At 26.5% G+C, this 25,256-nt stretch overlaps 1 protein-coding gene across 3 annotated transcripts; it reads right to left on the bottom strand.

The window, feature by feature from the left end:
- Window positions 1-845: 845 nt before the first annotated feature.
- Window positions 846-24,858, bottom strand: LOC107441524 (cell division cycle 7-related protein kinase). Of its 3 annotated transcripts, none has more exons than XM_087152617.1 (12): window positions 24,706-24,858; window positions 21,569-21,633; window positions 20,368-20,416; window positions 16,342-16,422; window positions 14,891-15,026; window positions 13,867-13,960; window positions 11,625-11,767; window positions 9,862-10,054; window positions 7,406-7,530; window positions 7,235-7,317; window positions 5,027-5,176; window positions 846-2,766 (listed from the first exon to the last, which is right to left on the bottom strand). In XM_087152617.1, exons 3-12 carry the CDS (start codon window positions 20,378-20,380, stop codon window positions 2,468-2,470), a joined length of 1,317 nt encoding a protein of 438 aa, XP_087008743.1. In that variant the 5' UTR covers window positions 20,381-20,416; window positions 21,569-21,633; window positions 24,706-24,858; the 3' UTR covers window positions 846-2,467. The 3 variants fall into 3 exon arrangements, with proteins under 3 accessions (XP_087008743.1, XP_087008742.1, XP_087008744.1); XM_087152616.1 differs by having other exon boundaries at window positions 24,730-24,853; XM_087152618.1 differs by having other exon boundaries at window positions 24,697-24,846.
- Between the last annotated feature and the right edge of the window lie 398 nt (window positions 24,859-25,256).

Here is a 25,256-nt window from a genome sequence, read left to right as displayed (position 1 = left end):
AAAAAAAAAAAAAAATGAGTCATTTATCTTGTCTTTAAAAATGATCATTTAAAGAAATTATACATAAATAAGCAATTTAATATGATTTAGCCAACTAATAAATACAGTTTTGTAGATCATTTTTATTAACACTCACTCAGCATAAGACAAGTTAAACAAATAATGCTTCTAATAGAATGCAAAAGAATACAAGAAAAAACAATTTCATTTCAAGACTTAATTATAAAGCTTATAAAGTTAGAATTTGCTTTTTTACTCAATAAAAAATATCATAACTATTTTGAATTTTGACAAAAAAAAGACATACAAAACATGTCTCATATTGGATTCATTATAGTACAGTCAACTTTCATAAACACGTAAAGTAAAGCATATTGACTAACTTCTTAAAAACATTTAATATTAAAATTTTATAATTTAAAAAAACAAACAAAAAATACATTTAAATTTTAAAAAATTTAATAAAAGAGGAATTGTTGTGTTTATTATATTGAAAGTTCCACACAAAGAAAGCAGCATTTCTATCTGTGGGTACTTTCCTAAAAAGCAAATAAGATTCATTAAGTTAATATATAAAAATATTGTATCTATGTGAGAAAAACTATTGCAAAAAAGGCCAGGACATTAAGGTTAAATTCAAAAAAAAAAAAAAAAAAAAAAAAAAAAAACTAAATTGCTCATAGGTCATGTTTCTAAAAAAAAAATTTCAGACATAGAAAAAAAAAACTTATACAATCCTATCAAGGTCCAATTCTTTTCTTTTTAGAAGATAAATAAGTTCCAGAATAAATCAGTCACAAAAAAAAAAAAGACTTTAAATTTTATAAATCTCCATTAAAAAAAAATTTTTTTTGTTGTCTTAGTGTAACATTATATTTATTTAATCAGTTGTTAAAATACTGTGAAAGAACTTAAAATGTCAAGTAATTTCAAACATATCAAAGGCCTGCTCTAAATAGTTCCGAAATGGCACTTTTTTGGCTGCAATATAAACAATTACTGTCAATAAAAAACCGACTATTTGTAAATACTTTTGTTATAGAGTCATATTTTTTGATCATGTGATAGAATTTTTACTTATAGTAAATATTACAGTATGAACTAGAGTACGCATGTCAACATGTATTTGCATTACAAGCTTTCAAATCATATAAAACAATCAATCAATTTAAAACTAGAACCCATTTATTTTGTATAAATCAGAAACAACTGTACTAATTTATTATTATTTTAACCACATGAATTATTTTACATAATCAAAGTGGCCTTTTAGTTAAAATTGACAACAAACTAGTTAATTAAGAACACTACATTTAAAACACACAAAATAGAACAGTTCTGACTTTAAAAGATATTTGTACTTAATTAAAAGAATACAGATTACTTCAAACAATAACATATTACCCGGATGTGGTTATTAAACAAAACTAGATATTACCTGAGAATAAACTATAAAATATAAACAATTACTGTCAAAACATTATTAAAACATATATGCAATGAATTTAACAATTTCTGTAGCAGGTACAATTACAAAACAAAGAAACTTTCCTAAAAACAATTATAAGGATTTTAATTTACAGGTTTCATACTAATGCATTTATAAGAATTAAAAACATTAAGTCTTATAAAATTAATATAAATAAAAATAAATACCATGAAAAGATAGCACATTATGTTCCAAAATCAAAGACCTGAACAACTTTTTTCACCATGTATGGAAATACTGTTCAGTTCCGCAATAAAAAAGATATAAATCACATTTTCATGAATTTGGAAATAAGATACCCTTTTATAAAATTTCTTAATTCTTTTAATAATTGAATTAAAAAATCTGTACTCCAATAAAACCATTAAATAAAAACATGGATTATTTTTTCTAAAGATGTTAATAGAAAAATTGCTACAGTTTAGGATAGCTAAGTCTTTTTCAGATAAAAAATTTAAAAAAAAATATTACTTACATCCTATAGAGAATTATATAAACACAATTTTCCTACCTATTAAGAAACTAAGACCTACCTATAAAGTATTTTGGAATATTTTTTGCATTAGTTTATTAATTTTCTTCTGTTTCAAAACTATTATAATAGCTTGGAAAAAGTTTAAAAATAATTTGTTTTAATTTTTGGTAACTAAGTTCAATAAAACAAATATCAATTAAACAAAAAATAATTTACAGACATTAATAAACATACGTTAGATAATTCTCTTTATGTAAACACGAAAAAAAGAATTTTTTTGCCTGAAAAGAGCCCATTATAAAAACATCATGCTAACCAATATTTTGCAGCAATAGAACTTAATCCCAGTATATTTAAATTTAATTCAGAAATTGGAAATACATTTTTTGAGCCTTTAAAAGAGTTAACAGCAGTAAACAATATTCTACTGCTGTTATAAGGTCTGACAAGTAGCTTCTACAAATACATAAATACAACTAATTATTTATCATAACATTTTATGGTTAACTACATGTTAGAAATGGGTGATCAAGTGCTTCAGTAGCAGTTATTCTGGTATGCGGATTTGGATCAAGTAATTTATCCAATAAATCATAAGCACTTTCTGGGATTGTTTTACTAATGTTATGACACATTAAACAGTCAGTAATAGATTCATTAGGCTTTGGAGTATGCACAAAACAAGGTTGATCCCGTTGAATCATAAAGCATAATGACTGCAGGTAGCGAGCTGGTCCCAATTGTTTACGAATATCCGAAATTGACTCTGTAGTTTCTGGCAAGTTCATAGTCAAAATTTTACCTGAAATTTTCAAATATTACACATCAATTCGATAACTTAATTACTAGTATTCAAACTACTTAAAATACAGAAAATATTTATTAAATAATTTAATCATGAAAACTAAATCATTTACTTAAAAAATAATTTTGATGACCAAATAAAGCAAACTGAAGTTTAAAAACATTTTTAAACAATAAAAAATACATTCATAGCAGTAAAAATTTTTAAATATTGTAATTTGAAGTATTTCTTTACATACCATGTAAATTTTAATCAGAAATATATATATTTTTAAATATCCTTGCAGGATAACATGATACAGCAATTAAATTTGTGTTTTTAACTATCCATTTCGGAAGTTAAATATTACTAATTTAAAGTAACAAAAGAACTGCAGATCTTTCTGCAAGAACTCGGCAACGTTCTGCGACAATGTCACCGTGTCGCCACTGGTCTATTGAATTCTTCAAGATCAAAAGCATCATTAAGAACAAAATGTAGTTAAGAACTCTCCTAGCCACAAATTCAAACCAAAAAGAAATAAGCATGGGACATGGAATTATAAATTTTAAATTAGATGTAGAGATAAAGTAAAATTTATTCCACGAAATTTAAATGATAATGAACCTCAAATACTGAAACAAATATTTCTAAAATTTCAAATTCTATGCAATAAATATTCTACAAAAGCACTCTATATACAGAGGTGTAGCTAAGGTTTCATGCACCTAGGTGCAAACTCAGCATTTGCCTCTCCTTACAATATGATCTCAGACTTAAGGAATCATTCTAAGTCCACTGCACTTGGCATCAGATCATAAACCTAACATTGAACGAGGTTTTGAAATTTTTAATTTTCTTATAATAATGTAAATCAATAACTTCATAAACTTCTATTTAATTTTTTCTTTCAAAATTTAACAGTGCATGATATTTACATACTTTCTAATACACATAGATGTTTTTTTATATCATGATTGTTTTTCACTAATTGATAAGCATTTCCAAGTGTATTTTTCATTCAATAATTCAGTGATTTGTTGAAAATAACTCCCAAATAATGTGTGCAAAGTAAACTACAATAATAATAGACACTCTGTTGAATTTTTAGGCAAATAGGATAAAAATTTTAATGAGCTGTGGGACCCATAATTAGCAAAATGAAAACGGGGGTATAATGCAAATTACAATATAATAATAATAGACATCATATTCAATTTTTAGGTAATCGGATAAAATTAAAATCAAGTTTTTAAAAATCACTTTTATTCTAACATGATAAAAAGGAGAAAACGGTTCAGTTTTCGACCACTAATGATAAACGTGGGGCAAATATTTTGAAAAATGCAAGGAGATTTTAGGTGAGGTTTTCGCAAAAGTAAAGTAATATATTGTTTGGTTGTGTAACCAAAATAAAATTCATATTTTTCAGTCAATTTAAAAAACAAGGTTCTTAAGAAACATTTTATTTTATTTTTATTATATTTTCTCCATTCTACTTTTGTATCTGTTAATGTCAGAAAATTGTTAAAATTTTGATTGGTCATGAATTCTGTTTGTTGCAGTCAGAAAACAATTGAAATTTGCACTATCACTCACTACAGAGTTCTGGTTTCAATTTGAGCTCTCTAGCTAGTTTGGAATTAGATTAAATTTCAATTATGCTCCCTCACTAACATACAAAAACAAATTAGGTAAAATGTGGTAAAAAGCAATGGACAATTAAACTACAAACGAAGTAAAGAACATGATTGTTAAGTGATGAAGAATTAATGTACTTTAACACAACTATGCTTTTGTAACTTAACAAAAATAGTTAATAATTAGAATATTTCGTTTTAAAAAACTAAGTAAATTAGTTATTGCAATAACAAAGTTCCCTTGTATTTTGAAAGTTTAAATAAAAAATAAATAAAAAAAAAATACTTCTCAGTTTTGAGTATTTTTATATATTTTTTAAATTATTCTACAGAGCTGGCAATCTAAATTGTAAACTGTCTGCTAAATTAAGAGTGGCAGTAAAGTAACAATTAGGTAAGTGGGCCAACATTTTTAATATTGCGACATCAATTAAAAACAGAAAAAAAAAATGCCTTTCGGATTCTATATACATCTCTTAAAACAAATGATAACATATTTTGCGACCACTTTTAATATTGAGGAAAAAAACTGCTGGTAAAATTCGTAAGTTTGCTTCAAAATAAAGTAAAATTTAAAACACATAGACTACAAGATAAAATGAAGAGAAAAAAAACACTTTTAGTTTCAAACTAATTACCTATAGAAGCAGCTGCTTCTTTTATTTCTTTTGTTCCAACTAAAAAGGTAATTTCAGCTAGTGCTGTAAGATCATCATCAGCTCGAAAAAAAGGATACTTTTTACTTAAAATGGATAGCATTATTACACCAGCAGACCACATGTCAATAGCTAAAATGTAAATAATTCGAATATTAACAAATTACTTTCAATAAAAATAAAATATGTGCTACAAATGTATATTGTATAACACAAAGTTAAGAAGTTCAGGTTACATATATTTATTTATTATAGCAAGTATTTTCAAAAATAGACATCTGACTATAAAAATTTCTTATTAACTTTTGATTATATTTTAAAAATTAAAAATTTGAGTAGTAAGAAAAGTTTATTTCAATTATTTTTTTTAAAATTCCAAGATAACAAAAACCAAAAAAAATTTTTTAATAGATTTTTAATTTAAAAAAAAATCAGTAGTTTTAAAAAAGATAAGACTGATTACTTTAAGTGGCAGGGTATATATACATCAGGGGTCTGTCCAGACATTTTGTGAAAGGTCCGTTTTTGTAAAATTGTGAAAAAATTACTCGTAACTTGTTAATATATAATAAACGTTACGTCACTTTCTTTCAACCAGGGCCCGCTTTTGTGAATTTGTGCAAATAGGGTCCGTTATTGCAAAAAAAACTTTTTCAAGGAGTTTTTAAATTGTAAAGACATACAAGATTAAGCTCAACACTGTAAAATTATAATTAAAAACATAAAATTTTAAAAAATAAACAGCAATTGCAGCTACTAAATTAGCGATGCAACATATAAATATTTGGCATTTAGTCTATACTGCTGAATATTCATTTCGGACGAATAAAGGAAGAAGCGTCTGCTGAAGACAAAATTTAGTTCGCTTACATCTGTCTTTCGTTGGGAAGGGTTTATTTGATTACAAAACAATAATGAAGATAAACAAATTTGTGAAGGGTCCGATTAAAAGAAAAATTATTTTGTGAAGTCTCCGTTAACAGACCAAATTTCTTCTAAACAGACTCTTGTATATATATATATATATATATATATATATATATATAATAATAACTTCATATTTGAGTTTTACTTCCTTATTCATTATCTTTTTAAATTCTCAAGATATAAATAAACAGATAAAAATATTATACAAATACTTTCGCAAACATTCACAAATTTAAGGATTTTATCAAAATAAATATAAATACATGGCATATATATTTGGCAAGATTTTCCAATACAAAAAAATAAATAAATAATTTAATACTTTGACTTCAAATAAAAGCAGAATGAAACAGTTATTAAAAGCGAAGCATTGAGCAGAATAAATAACTTGATTAATTGGAATTATCCAAAACAGAAATTTTTGTTAATGCCAACATTTCAATTATCTAAAAAACTTTATAATTATATTCTCAACATATACTTTTAGACATACATTTACCTTTAAGATATATTTAAAACACTTTTAGGAACACACATTATTTGTTAGCAGAATTTGAAAATTGATCAGCTGTAACTTGTAACCAGTTTCAGACACCATTATTCATGAGATTCATAATAAAAAAAGTTTTGTAAAATAATTGCATAAAACAGGAAAAGCTACAGATAAACAAATAAGGATAACGTTGCAACTTTTATTTCAAAATAAATAATTGAAATCTATGAAAAACAATACTATGTTTCAAAACTTGTCACTGTATAACTTGTAACCAGTTTCAGACACCATTATTCATGAGATTTATAATAAAAAAAGTTTTTTTAAAATAATCGCATAATACAGGAAAAGCTACAGATAAACAAAATAAGGATAACGTAGCAATTTTATTTCAAAATAAATAATTGAAATCTATGAAAAACAATACTATGTTTCAAAACTGGATTTCAATATTTTTAGAAATTAGCTAATATTGTTTTATATATATTAATATAATGAACAAAATTCATAATTTAATGAAAGTGCCAAATCATGCACCACCATTACTTTAAAATAATCATATTCGAAGAACTGTAACTCTTAATTGAAAAAAATTAGTTGAGAAGTATTTGTGAAGGTATGACCAAGCCTTATAATTTATAAAAAGAGCAATAAAATTAACCATTCTGAAGTAACAAGCTAATTTATTTTATTTCATCCAATAAAATAATCTAATGACTACTGATTTTTATTAGAAAAGATTTCTTTGTTAGGTTTGCAAAAAACACTACCTGTTGTTTGTTGGCTATGTTTCAGTAGAACTTCTGGTGCTCTGAAACCTGGAGTACCACCCCTCGGAGCTTCTTCTTGATCCCTTTAAAAAAGTTGAATTAGGAATTTAGAGACTGAGTTGAAATAATCGGTAAAGCGCAATGCAAAAATTATAATTAAACAAAATTTACCTTCCAAGACATATTTTGCAAACAGTTGGCCTCTTAAAACAGTTACATTCTTTAGTTTTACCCTTTCCATGCTTAGCAGTATCTTTTGCTTTACTTTGTGATCTCCATCCTCCCCTAGCTTGCTCCTAAATTTTAAATAAAACAGGCAAGTTAGAACATTTGCTTTGTAAAATATTGTGTAATTATGTTGGAGCAGCTAATTCATTAATAAATAAAAAACCATTACTGGTTTTAATAATTTTCAGACATGACTAAGCATCTAAAGGGCGATAATTTCCAATATTCTTAGATCAGGAGAAAAAAACGTGAATAAAAAAAAAATAAGAATTGGAAAAATAATTTTATCTTTAGAGATTTTTAAAAAAAGTTTTATTTTTGTTAATTTCAGATTAAATGTAAAATAAAAAATATTAATACAGTATTAAGAAGTTTAAGTAATTATACATTTATTCATTAAAGAAAGTAATTTCAAGATTAAATATTTTTCTTAGAACACAATTGTAGTGAAAAGAATTTTTCTCACAAATTATAACCACAGACAGAAAAAAAACTGAATCCACTGATCATTTTCCAATAACAAAGTTCTAATATTTTTCTACTGACAAGACTTGGCATTCTTATAGTTATCAGTATTGGCAAAAGCCAATTCGAAATAATGCAACAATTTTGCAAAAGATTGTTTTTCAATTCATGCTATTGTGAGATGTTAGTTTAAGATTATTCTCCTAATACAGGGTATAACCCAACTGACGTTCCCTTTTTTCTTGCTTCAATAATCTTATCGAGACCCAGTGCTGTAGCGAGCTTAACTCTCGCCCGGGGCACAATACCTTTTTAGCGCCCCTCCCCATTCGAAAACCATCTAATATTATAAGTAAAATATACTCGCAAAGTAATAAATAAATAAAGTAAAATAAATAAAGTCATAGGCTCAAGTTAGGCATTAAATTTGAGACAAAAAATGTAGTTGAGAAAACAAGACTAGACTTTGAAATGTATATGATCATCTAGAATTAGTTCATAAGATACCTATTATTTATTTTACATATTTATAAAGAAATATTTTAAAAACACGCAGTTTTAAAACAAGAAAAAAGTAAATATTTATTATCTCTAAGGAGATACATATATTTAATAATATGATTATAATACAATTATAAAACTAATTACTATGTATAAATTTTCCGCTTTTGATGAAGCAAATTTATCAATAATATCATCAAAGTTGATCATTTCAAATTTTTCTCTTTCCACACTTAAAAATGCTAGGTCATTTAGGCGATCTTGTCCCACCGTTGATCGTAGATATGTCAAAATTAATTTTAATTTGCTGAATGACCATTCGCAGCTAGCAATTGATACTGAGATAGTCAGGAGTATTTGAAGTGCCACTCTCAGGTTTGGAAAAACATCTTCTCCATATGGGATTATAAAAGTAAGAGAGAGAGTTTAAGTTCAATTTCTTTTCTACTACGGAGTAACATTTTACAGTCACATTCTTCGATAAAGAGTTCTATTCCATTGAAATCTGTATTATACACTGTACAAACATACAAACACTTTGTACACTGCAAATATTTGGAAATAATATATGTAACCACACAGCGTAGATGCCATAAGGAAAAGCTGACAGACACAGGTCGAGTCAGCCAGCCATTAGAAAAGACGTGTCATTTCTATTATGAATATATTATTACAGTTTGATTAGTGTTCCTTTTTATTTACGAATTAACATTTATTATATTTCACTGGCACTAAATTTAAAATATATTTTGCAGAAATAAATTATAATAAAAAAAAAATTATCCAAAATTTTTTTTGTTTTGCTGACCATTTGGCGCCCCTTTGTGAGTAGCGCCCGGGGCATGATGCCCCCCTCGCTACGCCACTGTCGAGACCTTCAAAAGCTACTCCACAAATAAATAGTATGTTACTAGTATCCACTTGTATAATTTTTAGTCTTGGAAAAAACTCTTTAGGTTCAACATCAAATTCCTTTTTTATATTATTCTTTGTCATGGAAATAAATTCCTGCAATTGTAAAAAAGAAAGGTGAAACAGGAAGCCGTAAACTTACATATATGTATTTATGAATATTGCCCACAGAAATCTAATGGATTAATTTAGCACATATCATTATGCTTGAGAAGAAAAGTATTAAAAAAATACTAAGAAAAGTATACAGTAACATTCATGCATATAAATTAATGTTATGAGAAATATTAGGCTCAAAGGGGAAAAAAGTGCGTTTTTTTTCCTGCCGAACTATTAGCTAGAAAATTATAGGTTTTCATTGATTGATATAACAGTTACTATAACGAATGAAACCTAAGAAAATACACAGAAAAGCAATCATGACTGTGGCTATTTAATCGGACTTGAATATATTGTCACTGTACTCTGGAAGGTATACAAATATTTATACATATATGACAAGATATAAAAATTAATATTACTTTAATAATAGTTTGAAGTTTTGATGTTCCCGCTGATGCAGCTGTTTCATTTACTTTCTTCTCTGAATCTTCAGCTAACTTTTTAATATTTTTATTCAGTCTACCACTGGAGTCAGACAAAGGCTGACGATTGGAATACCTAGCGTGCAGCTCACTGCATTTTTGAGATAGCCCAAAATCAACAAGAGTGTAGCTAAAAATGAAAACAATAAAAATAACTGGATGAGGAACTAATCATCCATTAATATATATATAATTTTAATGAAAATGTAGTTTTCATGCGCATTTAATTGTAGCAATTTTTTTTAAAATTACAAATAACATATTCAATAAAAATAACAAATCAAAATTTTATATCTTTTTAAACACTTTAAAGATAAGTAATATGATATTTTGGGCAACAGTAAAGTGCTCGAACAGTTTGAACTTTAAACAACTACTACTGTGTGTTTAGAAATAGGAAAAATAATTAAAAAATTTCCTTTTTCTTGTAAGAAAGGAGGGGTAAGACATACAATTACATATAATCAATAGAGGCTTAAACAGTATGTACCTTGATTAGATGGTCTTTTAAAAATAAAAATTCAGCAATGGTAGATAGGTAACTACTTCAAAGCTCTGTAATTATGATAAGAAATTTTTATTTTCTTTTTTATAATATAGAAATCTCTTGCTACATACTATTTACAAAAGCTTTTCAATTGCAATTATCCTTAATCAGATAATTGCAGTAAAACAAAATATAATATAATCAGATTATATTTTGTCAGGCTATTGAAACCAAATATTCATTTTGGGAGAGAAAAAAAATAGCTGGCTGATGGAATATTTTAATGCTTGTATAGCCTCTGTTCTTTTCTTAAACAGCCAAGACAATCATTTTTAAAGAAACTTTCTTCTATTAAAAGATAAATAAACTTACTAACTAATTAAAAGAAAAAAAATTAAGACTAAATTAACAAATAATCATACATAAAATAGCAAATTAAGTACTTGCTTTCAATTAGGCAATTTCTGCATGTTTAATATATTTTTATGGCTAGTAGAAATAAAAAGAAAGAAACCAAAAACAATTTTGCTAAATTTTGATATAAAAATTCTAATACTGAAGCATATCTGTTACGCCTTGCAATAATCGACAAATACTGATCTTCATTGGCTGTTCTGGTTCTTAGCCGACCTAGGCAAGGCCTCATCTCGACAGATCTGAATTACTGAGATCGATTCCATAAATTGGACAAGACTCTAGGCGTTAAATCGAATTCTTAACAAATCTGTATAAGACTAGCTTGCTTCAAGTCTCCCCACAATTTGCCACCTCAATCTATCACTTAAATGTTGATTACTCAGTTTTAGTGTTTGAAATAAAATCAAAAGAATCTGTTAAGATTACTGCAAAAAAATACCAAGAAATTCAGCAGGATGTATGAGGGAACGAAATACAGATTTTACTATGCTAGTTTATAAAGTATATTCCTCAAGTAGCTTTGCCCCCACAAACATATGCTCATGAATTTGACAGACAAGATTTTGTTTTGAAGCAATAGTTTTACTTTTTACTTAGTTGTTTTAAGAAAATTCAACAAAATATGCAAATTCTCTTAATTTTGAACACCAGTGTATTAGCCATCCTTAAATGAAAAGGCAATATAATCAAAATTAGAATAATTCAAAATAATTAGAATAATAATTTAACATATAAAACAGATACTAATTAAAACTGTTATTATGGTCAGTAACAAGATGGAAAAAAATAATTTTACCTCTGTTGAGATTGATTGTACAAAAAATTATTTGGTTTGATGTCTCGGTGAATAATTCCATGGGAATGTATTTGTTCCAAAGCAATTAAAAGATTTTTCATATAACTTTTTATATCATCAAGAATCATCAATCGAACATAATCCTAAAAGCAATGCACTTATTTATTATACATAATATCAACATTAAATAGCAATTTAGCTTAGCAATTATGTAGATATAAGAAGAAAAATAAATAATAAAAGATATGGAATACAAGGGATAATAATTCTTCCTTATTTATTATTTTCAAAAAAGGATTAAAAGAAATAGAACTACTTTCATTACCAAAATCGCTTGTAAAAATTTTATTCTAGTAATCCAAAAAAAAATCTATTTTATTTCTTTAATTAATTTCAATTTTACCTTACTACATTTAATTCACTTAATTCAAGCTTATAGATAATTTTGATGTTTTACAATTCTAATTTTTTATTTTAAATCAACAAAAATTGTGAATCAATATATGTTGAACACTATACAGAACTACATAATACTAACACATAGCATAACTAAAATACCTATATAACTATCAGCATAATACATAAAAATTTAATGTTGATGTTGTGCATTGATATATTTAGGAAATTTTTTTAAGTTTATAATTAAAATTTACAATTATTTTTATGACAATTATCCGTGTGACAGACATGTGGTTGCTGGAAGAAGAAATTATCTGAAATTTTATTACCACAATGGGTAGTTTTTTTTAAAACTTTTTTTAATTAATTTTTTTCTCGTCAACTCAATAAAGAATTAAAAAAACATATTAGAAAAAATTACAACAGGTTCTTCTTTTTTCGTTCTTAGCATTGCATCAAAAAAAATTTAACACCGTCAAATCCACGCTAAAAATTTTTTTAAAAAAAGGAAAACGGTTAATTAGATTTACATTTTGAGATTCACGTATTGTAATAAATATCATGTTAAATAGATATTGAGATTTCAAAAAATATTCTAAAATTAGAAGTGATATCTGCTGAATTATTGATTGTAAAAACAATAGAATTATCTAGTCAAATAGTAAGTGAAAATTTGAATTTCCCATAGAATAATATCGGAATTTTTAAAAATGTGAAAATCAACCACGCAAATGAGTACAAGAAAAAGTATTTACTCAAATGTGTGATTCAAATTTCTTGTTTCTTAATAATAATGTTTAAAATATCAGAATTTTAAAAAGAAAAGCATTGGGATATCAGCAATAACCGATAGAAGTCAAAAAGGGACTATTAAATGTGCAAATTGAATATTTTGTGCCGTAATATATGCACACTAATAAAAAAATTTTCTTCCTACAGTTAAAAGCTCATATTATATATATACATTATACATAAAGCACCTTTAAAGGCTTTTAAGAATTAAAAATAAGCAATTATAAGTACTTTTTAAAAAAGCCATGCGCCCTATAAATACTATGCATAGTTAAATTAACAGGCAAAAAGAATTAAATTCAGGCACTGAACCAATTCAAACTTCAAGCAATCAAAAACAAAACCTAGACACAAATATGAATTAAAAATATGAGAAATTCCATAAATTATAGGAGGCAGAGTGTTATCAAAGACATCAACGTGAGGAAAGAAAATCTAGAGAAAACAGGAGAACGCTTTGCTTCCTCCTTTCTCCTTCATAGTCCCTTTTGCTTTACTGACCAGAAGAATCACGAAAATCTTTTTTGGCTGCAGATTAAGATTTCTTTACTTTTCCATATTTGATAATATTAAAAATTACATTAAAATTACTAATACATAGAAAAAGCGGAAACATATTTTCTAGGGAATTAGAAATTCCAAAAATCTTGATTTCATTTCAGAAAATGAAATTCTTTATTTCATAAGTAAATTTTAAAGAAGGTGAAAAAAAAAAGCATAGAAAAAGATAGATCAGTTTTGTGGATAAGAGCAAACTGAATTCTCTATTTGTGTGTGGCAATTTGCATGACTTATTGCATTAAATCTTTGAGCTTTATTTATTCTTGATGAGGAGCATGGAAAAGGAATAATCATCTGCTTTCACTTGTTCTAAGATTGTTTGTCACAAAAATTTTCTCTAACAAAAGTATGCTTTTGCTTTAATTCAGTACAAATTGAAGCAAACATCCTGTTCTAGCACAGTAAGGCACAATTATTACGTTTCGCTGCTATTTTCTCAGGAGTTAAATCCCTATAAAAAGAGCTTTAAATTTTCAGAAAAAGTACTCACCGAAAATCTTTGATGAGGGTAATATGGCATAACAATCACCACATGTCCATTATTCATAAAGCATGATACTATACCAACAACATTGTTGGTACCCCTATAAAAAAGACAAAAAGTATGTACCAATGGTTAGCTTTATATATTTAATATTTGCATAAATTTCTTATCGGTTAACATGTATTTATAAAACAAATATAAATTTTATTATGGGCTAATGATAGATAAAATTACAAATTTCCTTAAAAATAGATGTTAATACTTAAAAAAAATTACAAAAATATTTTAAAAATTCAATGAGATAAAATAATATTTTATCATAATCATAACAATTAGCATAATAACATGGATCTCAAAGTATTTTAGCCAAAGAAAAGGAGAAAATAAGAAAATTTGCAGTTAAGAGTACTTAGGAAGACCATATAGGTTTTAAAAAAAGAATTATGAGGATCAATTATAATTAAAACCATTTCATTTCCTGTTATCACAATAAATGATTAAGTTAGATTTTGTTAAGGAAATTACAAAAAAAAAAAAATTCAATGAAACAAAATTTGTTAAGATGTAGGATCTTACTAATAAGTTAGAAATTTAATAATATGTTTTTCAACAGGAAATTTAATTTTAAAAAATACCAAATCTTGTAAATGAAAATCCTTAATTTCACATCAGAAGAATTAATGATCCTAAAAATAAAATAAAAAAACCATTGTTTGTCTAATCTATTTGATAAGATCAATTAATCAAGTCTAATTGACTAAATTAATCTAATTGAAACTAATAATGACTTAGTAACTTAGTTTTCCTGTGAAAAATAAGTTGATCAAAAGTAAAATGTATTTCAAATGCATGAAGGTTTAATTTACAAGAGAGTGGTTGATAGTCTTATAGAACAAATTAATAGAACACCTAAATAGAATACTTAAAATAATAAGTTACACCAAGCTCAAAAATCATGAATAAATAATATTCAATTAAAAATTATACACTTGAATAAGGCATAAAGTTAACATTAATTCTAAATTTTTACCCAACATCCTTTAAACACTGCAATTCTGTTGCAATACGAGAAGGTTTACTTGTTGGCACCAAGTACTTTAAGGCATACTCGAACTTTTGATCACCTGTATTCTTGACAAATGCTCTATATACTTTGCTAAAAGTACCTAAGTAAAGATATACATAAAAAAATATTTTAACGGCAAAAACGCACCAAAAATCTCAGAGCTAAAAAAAAACTGAATAAGAATACAAACATTTGTTTAGTAATAAGTCCATCAAATGTTTAAAGAGTTATTCCGTCAATTGATAAAATTATGTAAACTGATCACATTAATGAAGGATAAACTCTGTTTAACTAACCACCACTAATGTATAGCATAAAGTAGAGTCAATTTTCTCAGACATTTGTATTTCATAAAAGTTGAATTTTTTTTCCTGGACATTTTGAAATTGCTAAAGTATTTCTTAACTTGATAGTTTCTATAGATGACAGTTGAATACAGATCAGAATTGAATACTGATCGAGTTTAAAAGGGGGGGAGAACAAAATTTTATCTGTTAACATTCCCCTCCCCCTCCCTAGCCAATTGCTAAGGCAAAAGTCACTGAGAACACTGGTAAGACACAAAAATTGGCAAATAAAATAAGATTTTCTTTTTTTTAATTATTTTAACAAAAAATTTGTTAAGAGTTTAATGGTTTAAAACTAGCCAAAATGCTAAGTACGTAATATCGGGAAAAAATTCTTATTTATACTTAGAACTAATTGCATAAAGGAAAAAATATTTCGTACCATTTAAAGATTTACTCATTCAGACACAATTTCAGTCCAAAAAATTAATTTTTAAATTATCATTTATTTTTATTATTTAATTAATGTTTCTGAAAGCATATTACACTGTGCAAATCATTTTGAATAAAAAATAATACAGTATATAATAAATGCAAAATTAACTAAACAATTATTTTCACTTCTACAATATCTAAGTTGAAAAAATAGAACATCAAAACAAAAACAATAAATTGCTTTTCAAGTTTTAATTGCAAAAAGTTATTAGTTTTCACTTCATTAAATATAAATAAAAGAAAAACAAATATACTAATTGAAAATATACATCTAAAATAATATGGAGTTCAAACTAATTATACATTATAAACTATATACTATGAATTTTATTTCCTATATTATGGTCCTTTCTTTTATATAAATCTATTTTCCCTTTATGACATCCAGAGATAGCGGCTCATTTTCTGCATAGAGATTGGTTGTTATATTATAATTTGATACGCTGATGTTTGTTTTTTAATTATTGAATGATATTACATTTATTGAATGACAATTCAATGTTTAATTTTGTTTAATATCATTAAAGAGTTTCTTATTTCTACAGAAAACTATTGACTATGCGAAAAAATAGTTACCAGTCCACATCCCTGCATACAAATAAAATATCATTGAATATGTGTTTAAATATTTACCCTCTCCAACTTTTTCTTGTACTTCAAACATTGCCCCAACTTGTGGTACGAATTGCAACATTTTTTGAATTTCCTCATCATCTGTAAGTTAAAAGAGACAAATTTACAAAAAGATGTTTTTACATCCATATGTTCATTCAATGGTTAAGCATTTAAACTATTTATTCAACTCACAGTGCTTTTTAGCAACCTAAGAAATTTATAAAAAGAAGTTTTTTACATCTGTTCATTCAATGGTTAAGCATTTAAACTATTTATTCAATTCCCAGTGTGTTTTTAGCAACCTAAGAAATTTACAAAAAGACGTTTCTTACATCTATATAGTAAAAAAAAAAAAAAAAAAAAAAAAAAGATGTAGAACAGAAAAAGTATAAAAATGTAATCTTTTGGAATATATCACAAAAAGTTTTAAAATAATGATAAAAAACTTTTAAGTTAAAAAATTATGATGGAAGTATAATAACTCGATTGAATAAAATTTTTTTATGAGTAGGATAAGCCCATAATAGTCAAACTACTCTCAAATAGTTAACACTTGACCGACTAATAGCCTATTAATCAGTTTTATCAACAGGCTATTAGTCTATTATTAAATATATATAATTCATAATTAATATTATGTAAATAAACGAATTTATTAAATCTAATTATCTGATAAAATCCATTAGGAGGTAATTATTCAAACAGGAAAAAAAAAATACTCAGTGTAACAGTCTAAACTAAAATAGATTTGGAGCCAGGGAGAATCAGCGGCTGATCAGATAAGCATATGCTTTTAAATCGCACATGTTGTTGAGATGTTAATAGAACACTAATTTAATCTGAAATAAAAATATGATGAATGAAAGCACTCCTAACAGAAGCACAATTAGTTTCCGTTAAATCTGTGTCTAAAATGAAAATGAGTCCAATATACAAAACGTTTGTAAGTATTCTTGAATTTTCATTAAAAAATAAGTGGGATAAATTTACAAAAATTATATAAACATTAGGAGTACATGATTAAAAAATATTATATCATAACCCTAGTTGAGTTTATGTTATTGATTGTTACATATAAATTATAGTTAAGTTCCCTGTGGCAGAATTTTTTCTGGCTTTCTGCGACAAACCTAACTAGAACCAATATCTTTCTGCAAGATATTTTTATCGTTATAAATGTATGTGTAATGAATTTATAATTATAGATGAAATTCGTGTTTATAAAATAAGTCTACATGCATAGAATAAAACTGTGTAGATTTTTTTTCTTAATTTCATAATATAAGTTTACATTTCTTAATAAGTTTAAATTGTTTAAGTATAAATTTGCATAATCTTTGATAATAACGAAAAGTTATAAATGTATAGATCTGCAGACAAAAATGCTTACTAGAGCATAAATAAAGATTACCCAGAACCTGTAATAAGATAGAACTTATAGAAATAGCTAAGAATGGACAAAAAGATTAAATTTATAAAACAAGATAACTGAATTTGAAGTATCAGTTTAAAACAGTATCAAAATTAAATTATTAAAGCAGTTTGAAACAGTATGATTTAATGTTTCATTATAGTAGTTATATCAGGTACAGAAACAAATCAGGTGAAAAAATTAATATTGAAGTTGAGTAATCAAAATAATAAAATAGAATTGACTATAACCGAATTCTAAAAGCAAAAAAATTCAAGCAATGTTTGTTTCAATTTTTCTACATCTAATTAATTTTATCTAATTAATTATAGATTAATTAGATTCGATTAATATTGTACTGACTTATTGAAAGATTTTTTTTTTTTTAAAAAAAAGGAGGTAAATAAAACTTTTTTCGTGATCAGATTAAGTTCAGAACGAAAAAAATACACAGCGCTTGTGATTTCGCACTGTATTGTGTAAATATATAGCATTGCGTATGGAAACCTGTTTGAAAGTGTTTCACCAGTAAATATTTTCCACCAATCTGGTTTTTATTCGCATGCCAAAAAATCGTAGATAGTGAGATATCTTTCAGACTTTATTTCATTTATTGTTAGATTACGAGTGTTTTTTTTTTTTTTTTAATCGACGACTTAATTCAAAGGATATAGGCATTTTATCTTTTTAAAAAAATATATACTATATATAGTTATTTTTTAGCTTTGACTGCTTCTAAAATTTATTGATTTGTTGGAAATGCTGTCTCATCCTTACTATCGATATCGCTACTAGTAAGAATATTTTATTCGAATCTAGAACTTTTTTTTTTCAATATTAGTAGCATGGGAAGCTTCTTTTCCTGTCGCTTTCCAGAAAAAAAATCTCTGACATCGTGCTAGATGTTGTCGACTTCCATCTTATTTCTCTTTCGGAATGCCACCTTGAAAAATCAGTTTTCAAATTTGTTTTAATTATTGTGGCTTCACAATTGCAACAAATAACCTTTTCGCTAGACATGATTTTTTTAAAAAAAGAATCTTTTTACGCATGAAATTTTCCACATAAGTGCAAAAAATATAAATTGCTCTGTTCTCATAAGAAAACACAAAGCAAATTACGGCACCAGCGATAGAGGCCGAAGTTGGTAAATTTCCAAAACTAGCTTAATAAAGGGGGGGGAAATTCTCCCCTTTTTATCCAGTAACTGTTTGTGTTGGAGATTAACGGAGAATTACGAGCGCTTTCTTCTTCCGTGGTACGCTAGGAAAAAATTTTTAAAACCATTCCGTAAGAAAAAAAATTTTGCAGAACCATTATTGCTCCTGCAGAAATTTTTTTTTTCTGTAGAAAATGTTTTTGTTTTTTTTGGTAAAACAGCTTCTGTTTCTGCAGAATCTTTCTGCAAGAACTCAGTCACTTTCTGCGACAATGTCGCTGTGTTTCTGCCACGGGGGTTAAGTTTAAAAACTACATTGAACTTTAATTAAAAGCATCATTGAACAAAGTAAGATATGCTCTGCTAATTTCAATCAAAGAATCTGACGCTTTTGTTACCATTTATTACTTAGCCTTACATTGGATATGGAGAAAAATACATTATGGCTCAGAGCCATATGGTTTGTTTTTTGTTAGAAGATTTCAATAAATATGCAGTGAAATGTCTCGGGAGCGACTCCTCTCCGTTCTACAGTAAAATGGTCGTTCTTAGAGGTTACCTCTAATTAATGACTTCAAAATTGTTATCAAAGATACATAATTTTTCACAAACGATATTAACTTCAGTCAGTGTTATTTACTTGTTGCGGAAATGCTACTTCTGTTAGCGTCATAAAAAGACTGATCAATGAGCAAAATTTAACGTCTATAAAAATGATCCCAACTGATATAATTATAAGTAAAAACAAATTTACCAATTATGAATAATAAAGCTATTTTAAATAAATAAATAATTATGTTTTTTGTTTAAGTTTGCATTTAATTTTATATCATAAAAATTAGTTAGCTTTATAAGATGAAAACAGTTTAGATTTTTTAGTTGCTCGTTTTTTCTAAAATAACTTTTTTTTTCTAATTTAACTTTCAATTTTAAAAGTAAATCATTAAAAGCATCCTCTTTAATGCATTCTGATTACACATGAGGTTATATCATCAAAAAGAGTTCTCTAAATAAGAGCCTCACACAAATACTTTGAATACATTTTAATCTACTTATTTGCTTTGTTAAATGTTTTGTTTTGATATTTTCTCATGTTTCCTTGTTTGACCCATTCTGCAATTGGTACAGATGTTAGCCCAGTCGCTGGGAGAGGTTTTAATGGTCTCTCCTATAGGTTTTCTTCAACACAAAGTCTATGGAAAAAATACTGTGACTCCCAAAAGTGGTCATAAATAAAGGTGGTCTTTCCTTTTCTAAAGTGAAAACTAGTTTAACGTATTTTCATAACCTGAAAATTTTAAATATTAACTAATAACAGTCAATAATAATTTTGAAATAAAAGATGAAACAAAGAAAAAGAGAGAGAGAGAACTTATTAAATACATAAATTGAAATCACAGATGAAATATAAATATTTGATTCTCAATTAAAATACTGAATTAGAATGAAGAATTTAAGAAAATTAAATTATTACCTGGATTAGACATGGAAAATTAATCAGATGATTCGATTCAATCAGAGTTCTGTAAAAATAATACTAAATTAAATTATTGAGACCATATTAATTATTATATATGAAAAAAAAGCAAACTAAAAAATTTTCTTATCAATTATTTCTTAGGCAAAATTTTATTGACACTTATTCTAATAAAGCTTATTGGAAGAACAAGTATTGAAATTTTTTTTCTTCAAATTTTTGAATTAAAGAATATATTATGGTAACCAGATAATAAATTACTAACTTATTATGAAAGTAGATCAGTTTTGAGTTGGAAAATATGTTTTGCAAGCCGTCATCCTTAAAAACACAATCTTTTTATTTTATTTTTTTATAGGAAAATGTTTTCCTAAGCAGTTTTAATAAAAAGCCCACTTTTGATTTAGTTAGTTATAGATAATTACTTGAACTTTAATTTCATTCTAGCAAAATTTTTTATGTATACTTACACTGTTAAAATTCACATGATATTCGGCCCTAGAGACATTCACATCATTTATTTGGGTGACGCATATTACTTGGTTTTTTAGTGATTTTAAATTTTACATTATTTTGTAAATGTTGCATTTTGTATTTTATCATAATTTTCAATTTAAAATATATTTAAAAAAAAGCCTTCACAATGTTTATCAATTAAGCCTTTTTTTTTAGTTTGCTATTTTTCCTTCGAGAATATTCATACACAGAGATTGTCTTTTAGCTTGCCTTAATTTTTCAAAAGATTTAAATTCTTCTGTTATTTTGAAAATGAGTGAGAATTACTTTGTGAAATATACACATAAAATAGTGTAAGAGGGTAATTTAAAAATTGGGGACCAAATTCAGTTATCACATAATATAACACATTTTGATCAATTTTAATCGTGTTAATTGAGTGCTTTTTAAAAACTTAAAGTGTCCTATTCTGTGAGGAAGCACCCTACCATTTTTTATTCCTAGGGAGAACTCTGAAATATACGCAACATGACTAAACCATGAAATTTTTTTACATTACTAACAAAGAATTAACATTTCAAATAAAATATCGTATTTTTCGGCGAAAGCGCAGCGGCGCTATTGAAAAAAGTTTTTTTTTCTACAAAAATAAACAAAACTTTTCATTCTTCAGCCCTTAATGCAATTAGGGGCTTAAGATACATGGTTATCAAAATAAACAGAAAGATAAAAATAAACTAACCACACAATATTAAAATAAGTTCAGTTATACCACTCTCAGCAAACAGAAAAATTCGTAACAAGTTTCTGAAAAAAAAAAGCAATGCATTTTATTTTTGTAACAAAATTGCGATGGAAAATTAACAATAACATCAGATATGGCAATTTAACAATAACAGGAAGCACAAAGGTTTACACAAAGTATGACAATCACCTAGTTTAAATGCCAAGAGTAACTAAACTAGGATTTCTGAGTAGCTAACCAACGAAATGCTACACCTAATTTAAACTGAATAAACTACAAAGGTATTTATAAACTACAAAGGTAAACTTGCATTTTTAACAAATAGGCAATAAAACTATTAGAATTCCTGTTTATTTATCAAAAAATTATGAGGGTTCCGACTACTTTAATGACAACCGTCCAAGCAATAAATATTACTTATTCTAGGGGTGCACAATCTTTTTAAGTGAAGGTCACTTGCACAGCATGTTGACTAAGGAAGGGCCTCACGCATATTACTCATTTTGGTGGCAAATATTATAATTTTTATCTCAAAATTGGTGCTCTAAACAATAAATATTTTCATCAGTGAACTTAGTAACATATTCTCCTAAAATTAAATTATTTAATTACTAAAATTCATTCAATAAAAAAAACTAATATTTCTTTTTTTGCTTTTTTATTAATATATATATACATATATATTTGAGGAAAAGAGATACTATGAACTCTAACAAAAATATATATAATGCTCAAAGAATAAATGCATAGAAAAAACTACATACATACTTATTTTAATGAGCAGTATATATTTGAACTAAATATTTTTAAAAAAATTTATAAGGTCTAAGCAAAAATTAAAACTTAACTATTATAGTACATATTATGATTCAATATTTTGTGAAGAGAAATTAAAAAGATTCTAAATTTTTACTTGAAAAAAAATGGTGTTCAGGAGCTCTTGCGGGCTGCACATCAACAGTCGGTGGCCCGCATATTGCCCTGGAGCAGCAGGTTGTGCACCCCTAACTTATTCACTCAGCAACATATTAATTATATAATTATTATGCTACTAATTTAATCAAAAAATATTATGCAGTTTTAAGTAAAGTACTTGTTAGAAAAAATAAATGCAATATTTAAATGGATAAAGTATAGTAGAAGGATAAAAAAAATATTGACTATTATACGAATAACAAATTATTATATCTACAGATCAAATTTAATTTATAATGTACCAAGGGCATCACAGAGACCAAATTTTTGAGGTCAAAATTAAATTAACAGTATACTAAATTTCTCACATAAGGATAAAAAAAAATTCTAAAATGTGCTAAATACCTGCATAAAGATAAAGAGAGCTTCTTTCTTAAAGCTTTTTTTTTTTTTTAACTGACATTTATCAAAATATTCCAGTTTAAAAGCGTCATACATGAAAATGGGTCACATAAAATGTTATGACAAACTTTTAGGACAGTTATGGCATATCATCAAGACTATAATTGTACAGGAACCCATACCCTGATATGTTGTCATACGCCATTGACAATATATCCCGACATGTCATAGGGACACTTCCCTATTATGAACTGTTGTCTTAATGTGATACTGAACAGGCCAGAGAAGGTAAACGCCGCTAGCCACGTATGACATTTTTGGACATCAGTTTATCATGATATTTTAATCCTCATGGTGTACCCTTAATCTCCTAGAAGATTGCCACAGCATTTACAGGATACGCTGTTAAATATCATGTTTTTAAACTTGCTCATTTCAACAAAAAATGGGCTAAAAAGGTCATTTTAAAAATAAATCTGTAGCTTTAAGGGCAAAACTAATTTCAGGATTGAAATCTCTACACATGAATTCAGCATTAGTATAATAAATGTAACAAAAAATAAGTTTTCCAGTTTTATTTTATAGCTTTCTTGCTTACTAACTCTAAAAATTTAAATTAAGAATAATTTAATAAAAATTTCTTTGTCTAAAACACTAAAAGGGACTTTTAAAGATTTCTAATTATTCAGGGCGACATATACTCATCCACTCCCCACAAATAATGCCCATATATTTTACATTCACCTTTTATAGTGGTACCTGTTAAAATGCAAATAACCTTTGGCGTGCTAATGGGTTTTTGTACTCACAAAATTTTTATTAGTTTTCCCAGAGTTGAGGACAAGATATAGACCTTCATTTGGCCCCCATTAGTGATTTATTTTTAACTTTCTTGCAAGCCAATGCCTGATTGCTGTCAAAATGTAAAGATGTCTTTCTTGAAAAAAGTATTAAGATAAAAATCTACCCAATAAATTTTTTGGCAACCTACAACATTTAGTTACACTTTAATAATAAAATACTAACGAGGCATTATAATAAGAGTAAAATAATTATTTAAACACTTTCAGGTTCATGAAATATTTTCTTTTGGGTATTTGTTCTTGTTAACCAGAATAGTCAAAAAGCTTTCAAACTTATAAAATAAAAAAGTTCGCCCAGAGGAGACTACAAGTTATACTCTTCAAATTGGTAACTTTCGATAGTTTTTTTTTTTTACAATTTCTTAGGTGCCACTACCTGGAAATCACCAAACCTTTGGTATTTATTTGGCACAAATAAATCTTCCACAGGTTCAAAAGGACATTTTTTATTCCACTGTAATTTAAATTATATTTTTAAATTGAAACCACTGAATGTTTAGAAAGCACTTAAATTTTTCAGGTAAGATAAATCAAGAGATAAAATATTTGAATTTCATAAAAAAACTTTCTGAGGAAAAAAACTTGGACGAATACGGCTGACCTTTAAAAATTGCATTTTACAAAGCATCGACATGGCATTATTTTCATTAATTATCAGTTTTATATCTATTATAAATGTAAAATTATCAGATATCATTTATCAGATAAAAAAAGCAATTAAGTGATAAAAGAAGCTGCACATAATATAAAACAGATAAATAGCCTCATATTCTCTTAAATCTTAATTAGTACGTTTTATAGTATTGGAAGATGAGATTTGTTTTAGAAAGCAAAGAATTTTTTACAAATGAAAAATTGGAAAAGTTATGAAGGAAAATATTAAAACAATTTGTTTCACAAGCTATGATTATTGCTCAATTTAAAAGGATAACTTTAAATAGTTACTTTTCTTACTATGGAATATCAATAAATACTAACGTTCGAAGAAAGTTGGGAAATTTTAAAAAAAATCGTTATTTTTTAATGACTAGTAATAAATTAGATGAAAACAAAAAGTTTTTAACAACACTAAAAAAGCAGAAAGAAATCGCGGTTAAAAAAGAAATCACGGTCATGAGCATTTTGTTTAAATAATTTCCACAACCTGTCAATCTTTCTTAAAGGAGCATTCTCACCAAAAGCGGTCACCCCATTTTTTCTGAGAGCTTTTCTCACTGCAGTTGATTAACGCAACTCCAAAAGTGGAAGAATGAGAACCTGATTAGTGAAATAAGGAGTAAAAATATCAACAATTTCATTCTCCGGTTCTGTCGACGAAGATCAAAGGAGCTTGAATAGCATGCAGCGAGAATGGTCTTTACAAAGAAATCAAACGTCAAAAAACCAACGTGTAGTTGTTGTTGTAGTAGTTCATTTAAGTTGCACTAGAGCCGCATATTGGGCTTTTGGCGGCGGTCTGGGAAACATTCCTGAAGATGATCCGAAGACATGCCATCACAATTTTG

The sequence above is a fragment of the Parasteatoda tepidariorum genome, chromosome 10 (assembly GCF_982258835.1).
Source record: "Parasteatoda tepidariorum strain Cologne lab strain chromosome 10, Ptep-v5.0, whole genome shotgun sequence".
Lineage (NCBI taxonomy): Eukaryota > Metazoa > Arthropoda > Arachnida > Araneae > Theridiidae > Parasteatoda > Parasteatoda tepidariorum.
This window is presented reverse-complemented; position numbering and strand designations above follow the sequence as displayed.

Coding starts and splice junctions, on each gene's coding strand:
- LOC107441524 (XM_087152617.1), bottom strand. Junction 7,531..9,861: donor AACTTCAAACTATTATTAAA/GTAATATTAATT, acceptor TTTAAAATTTAG/GAGCAAGCTAGGGGAGGATG. Junction 5,177..7,234: donor ACATAGCCAACAAACAACAG/GTAGTGTTTTTT, acceptor TTTACATTTTAG/CTATTGACATGTGGTCTGCT.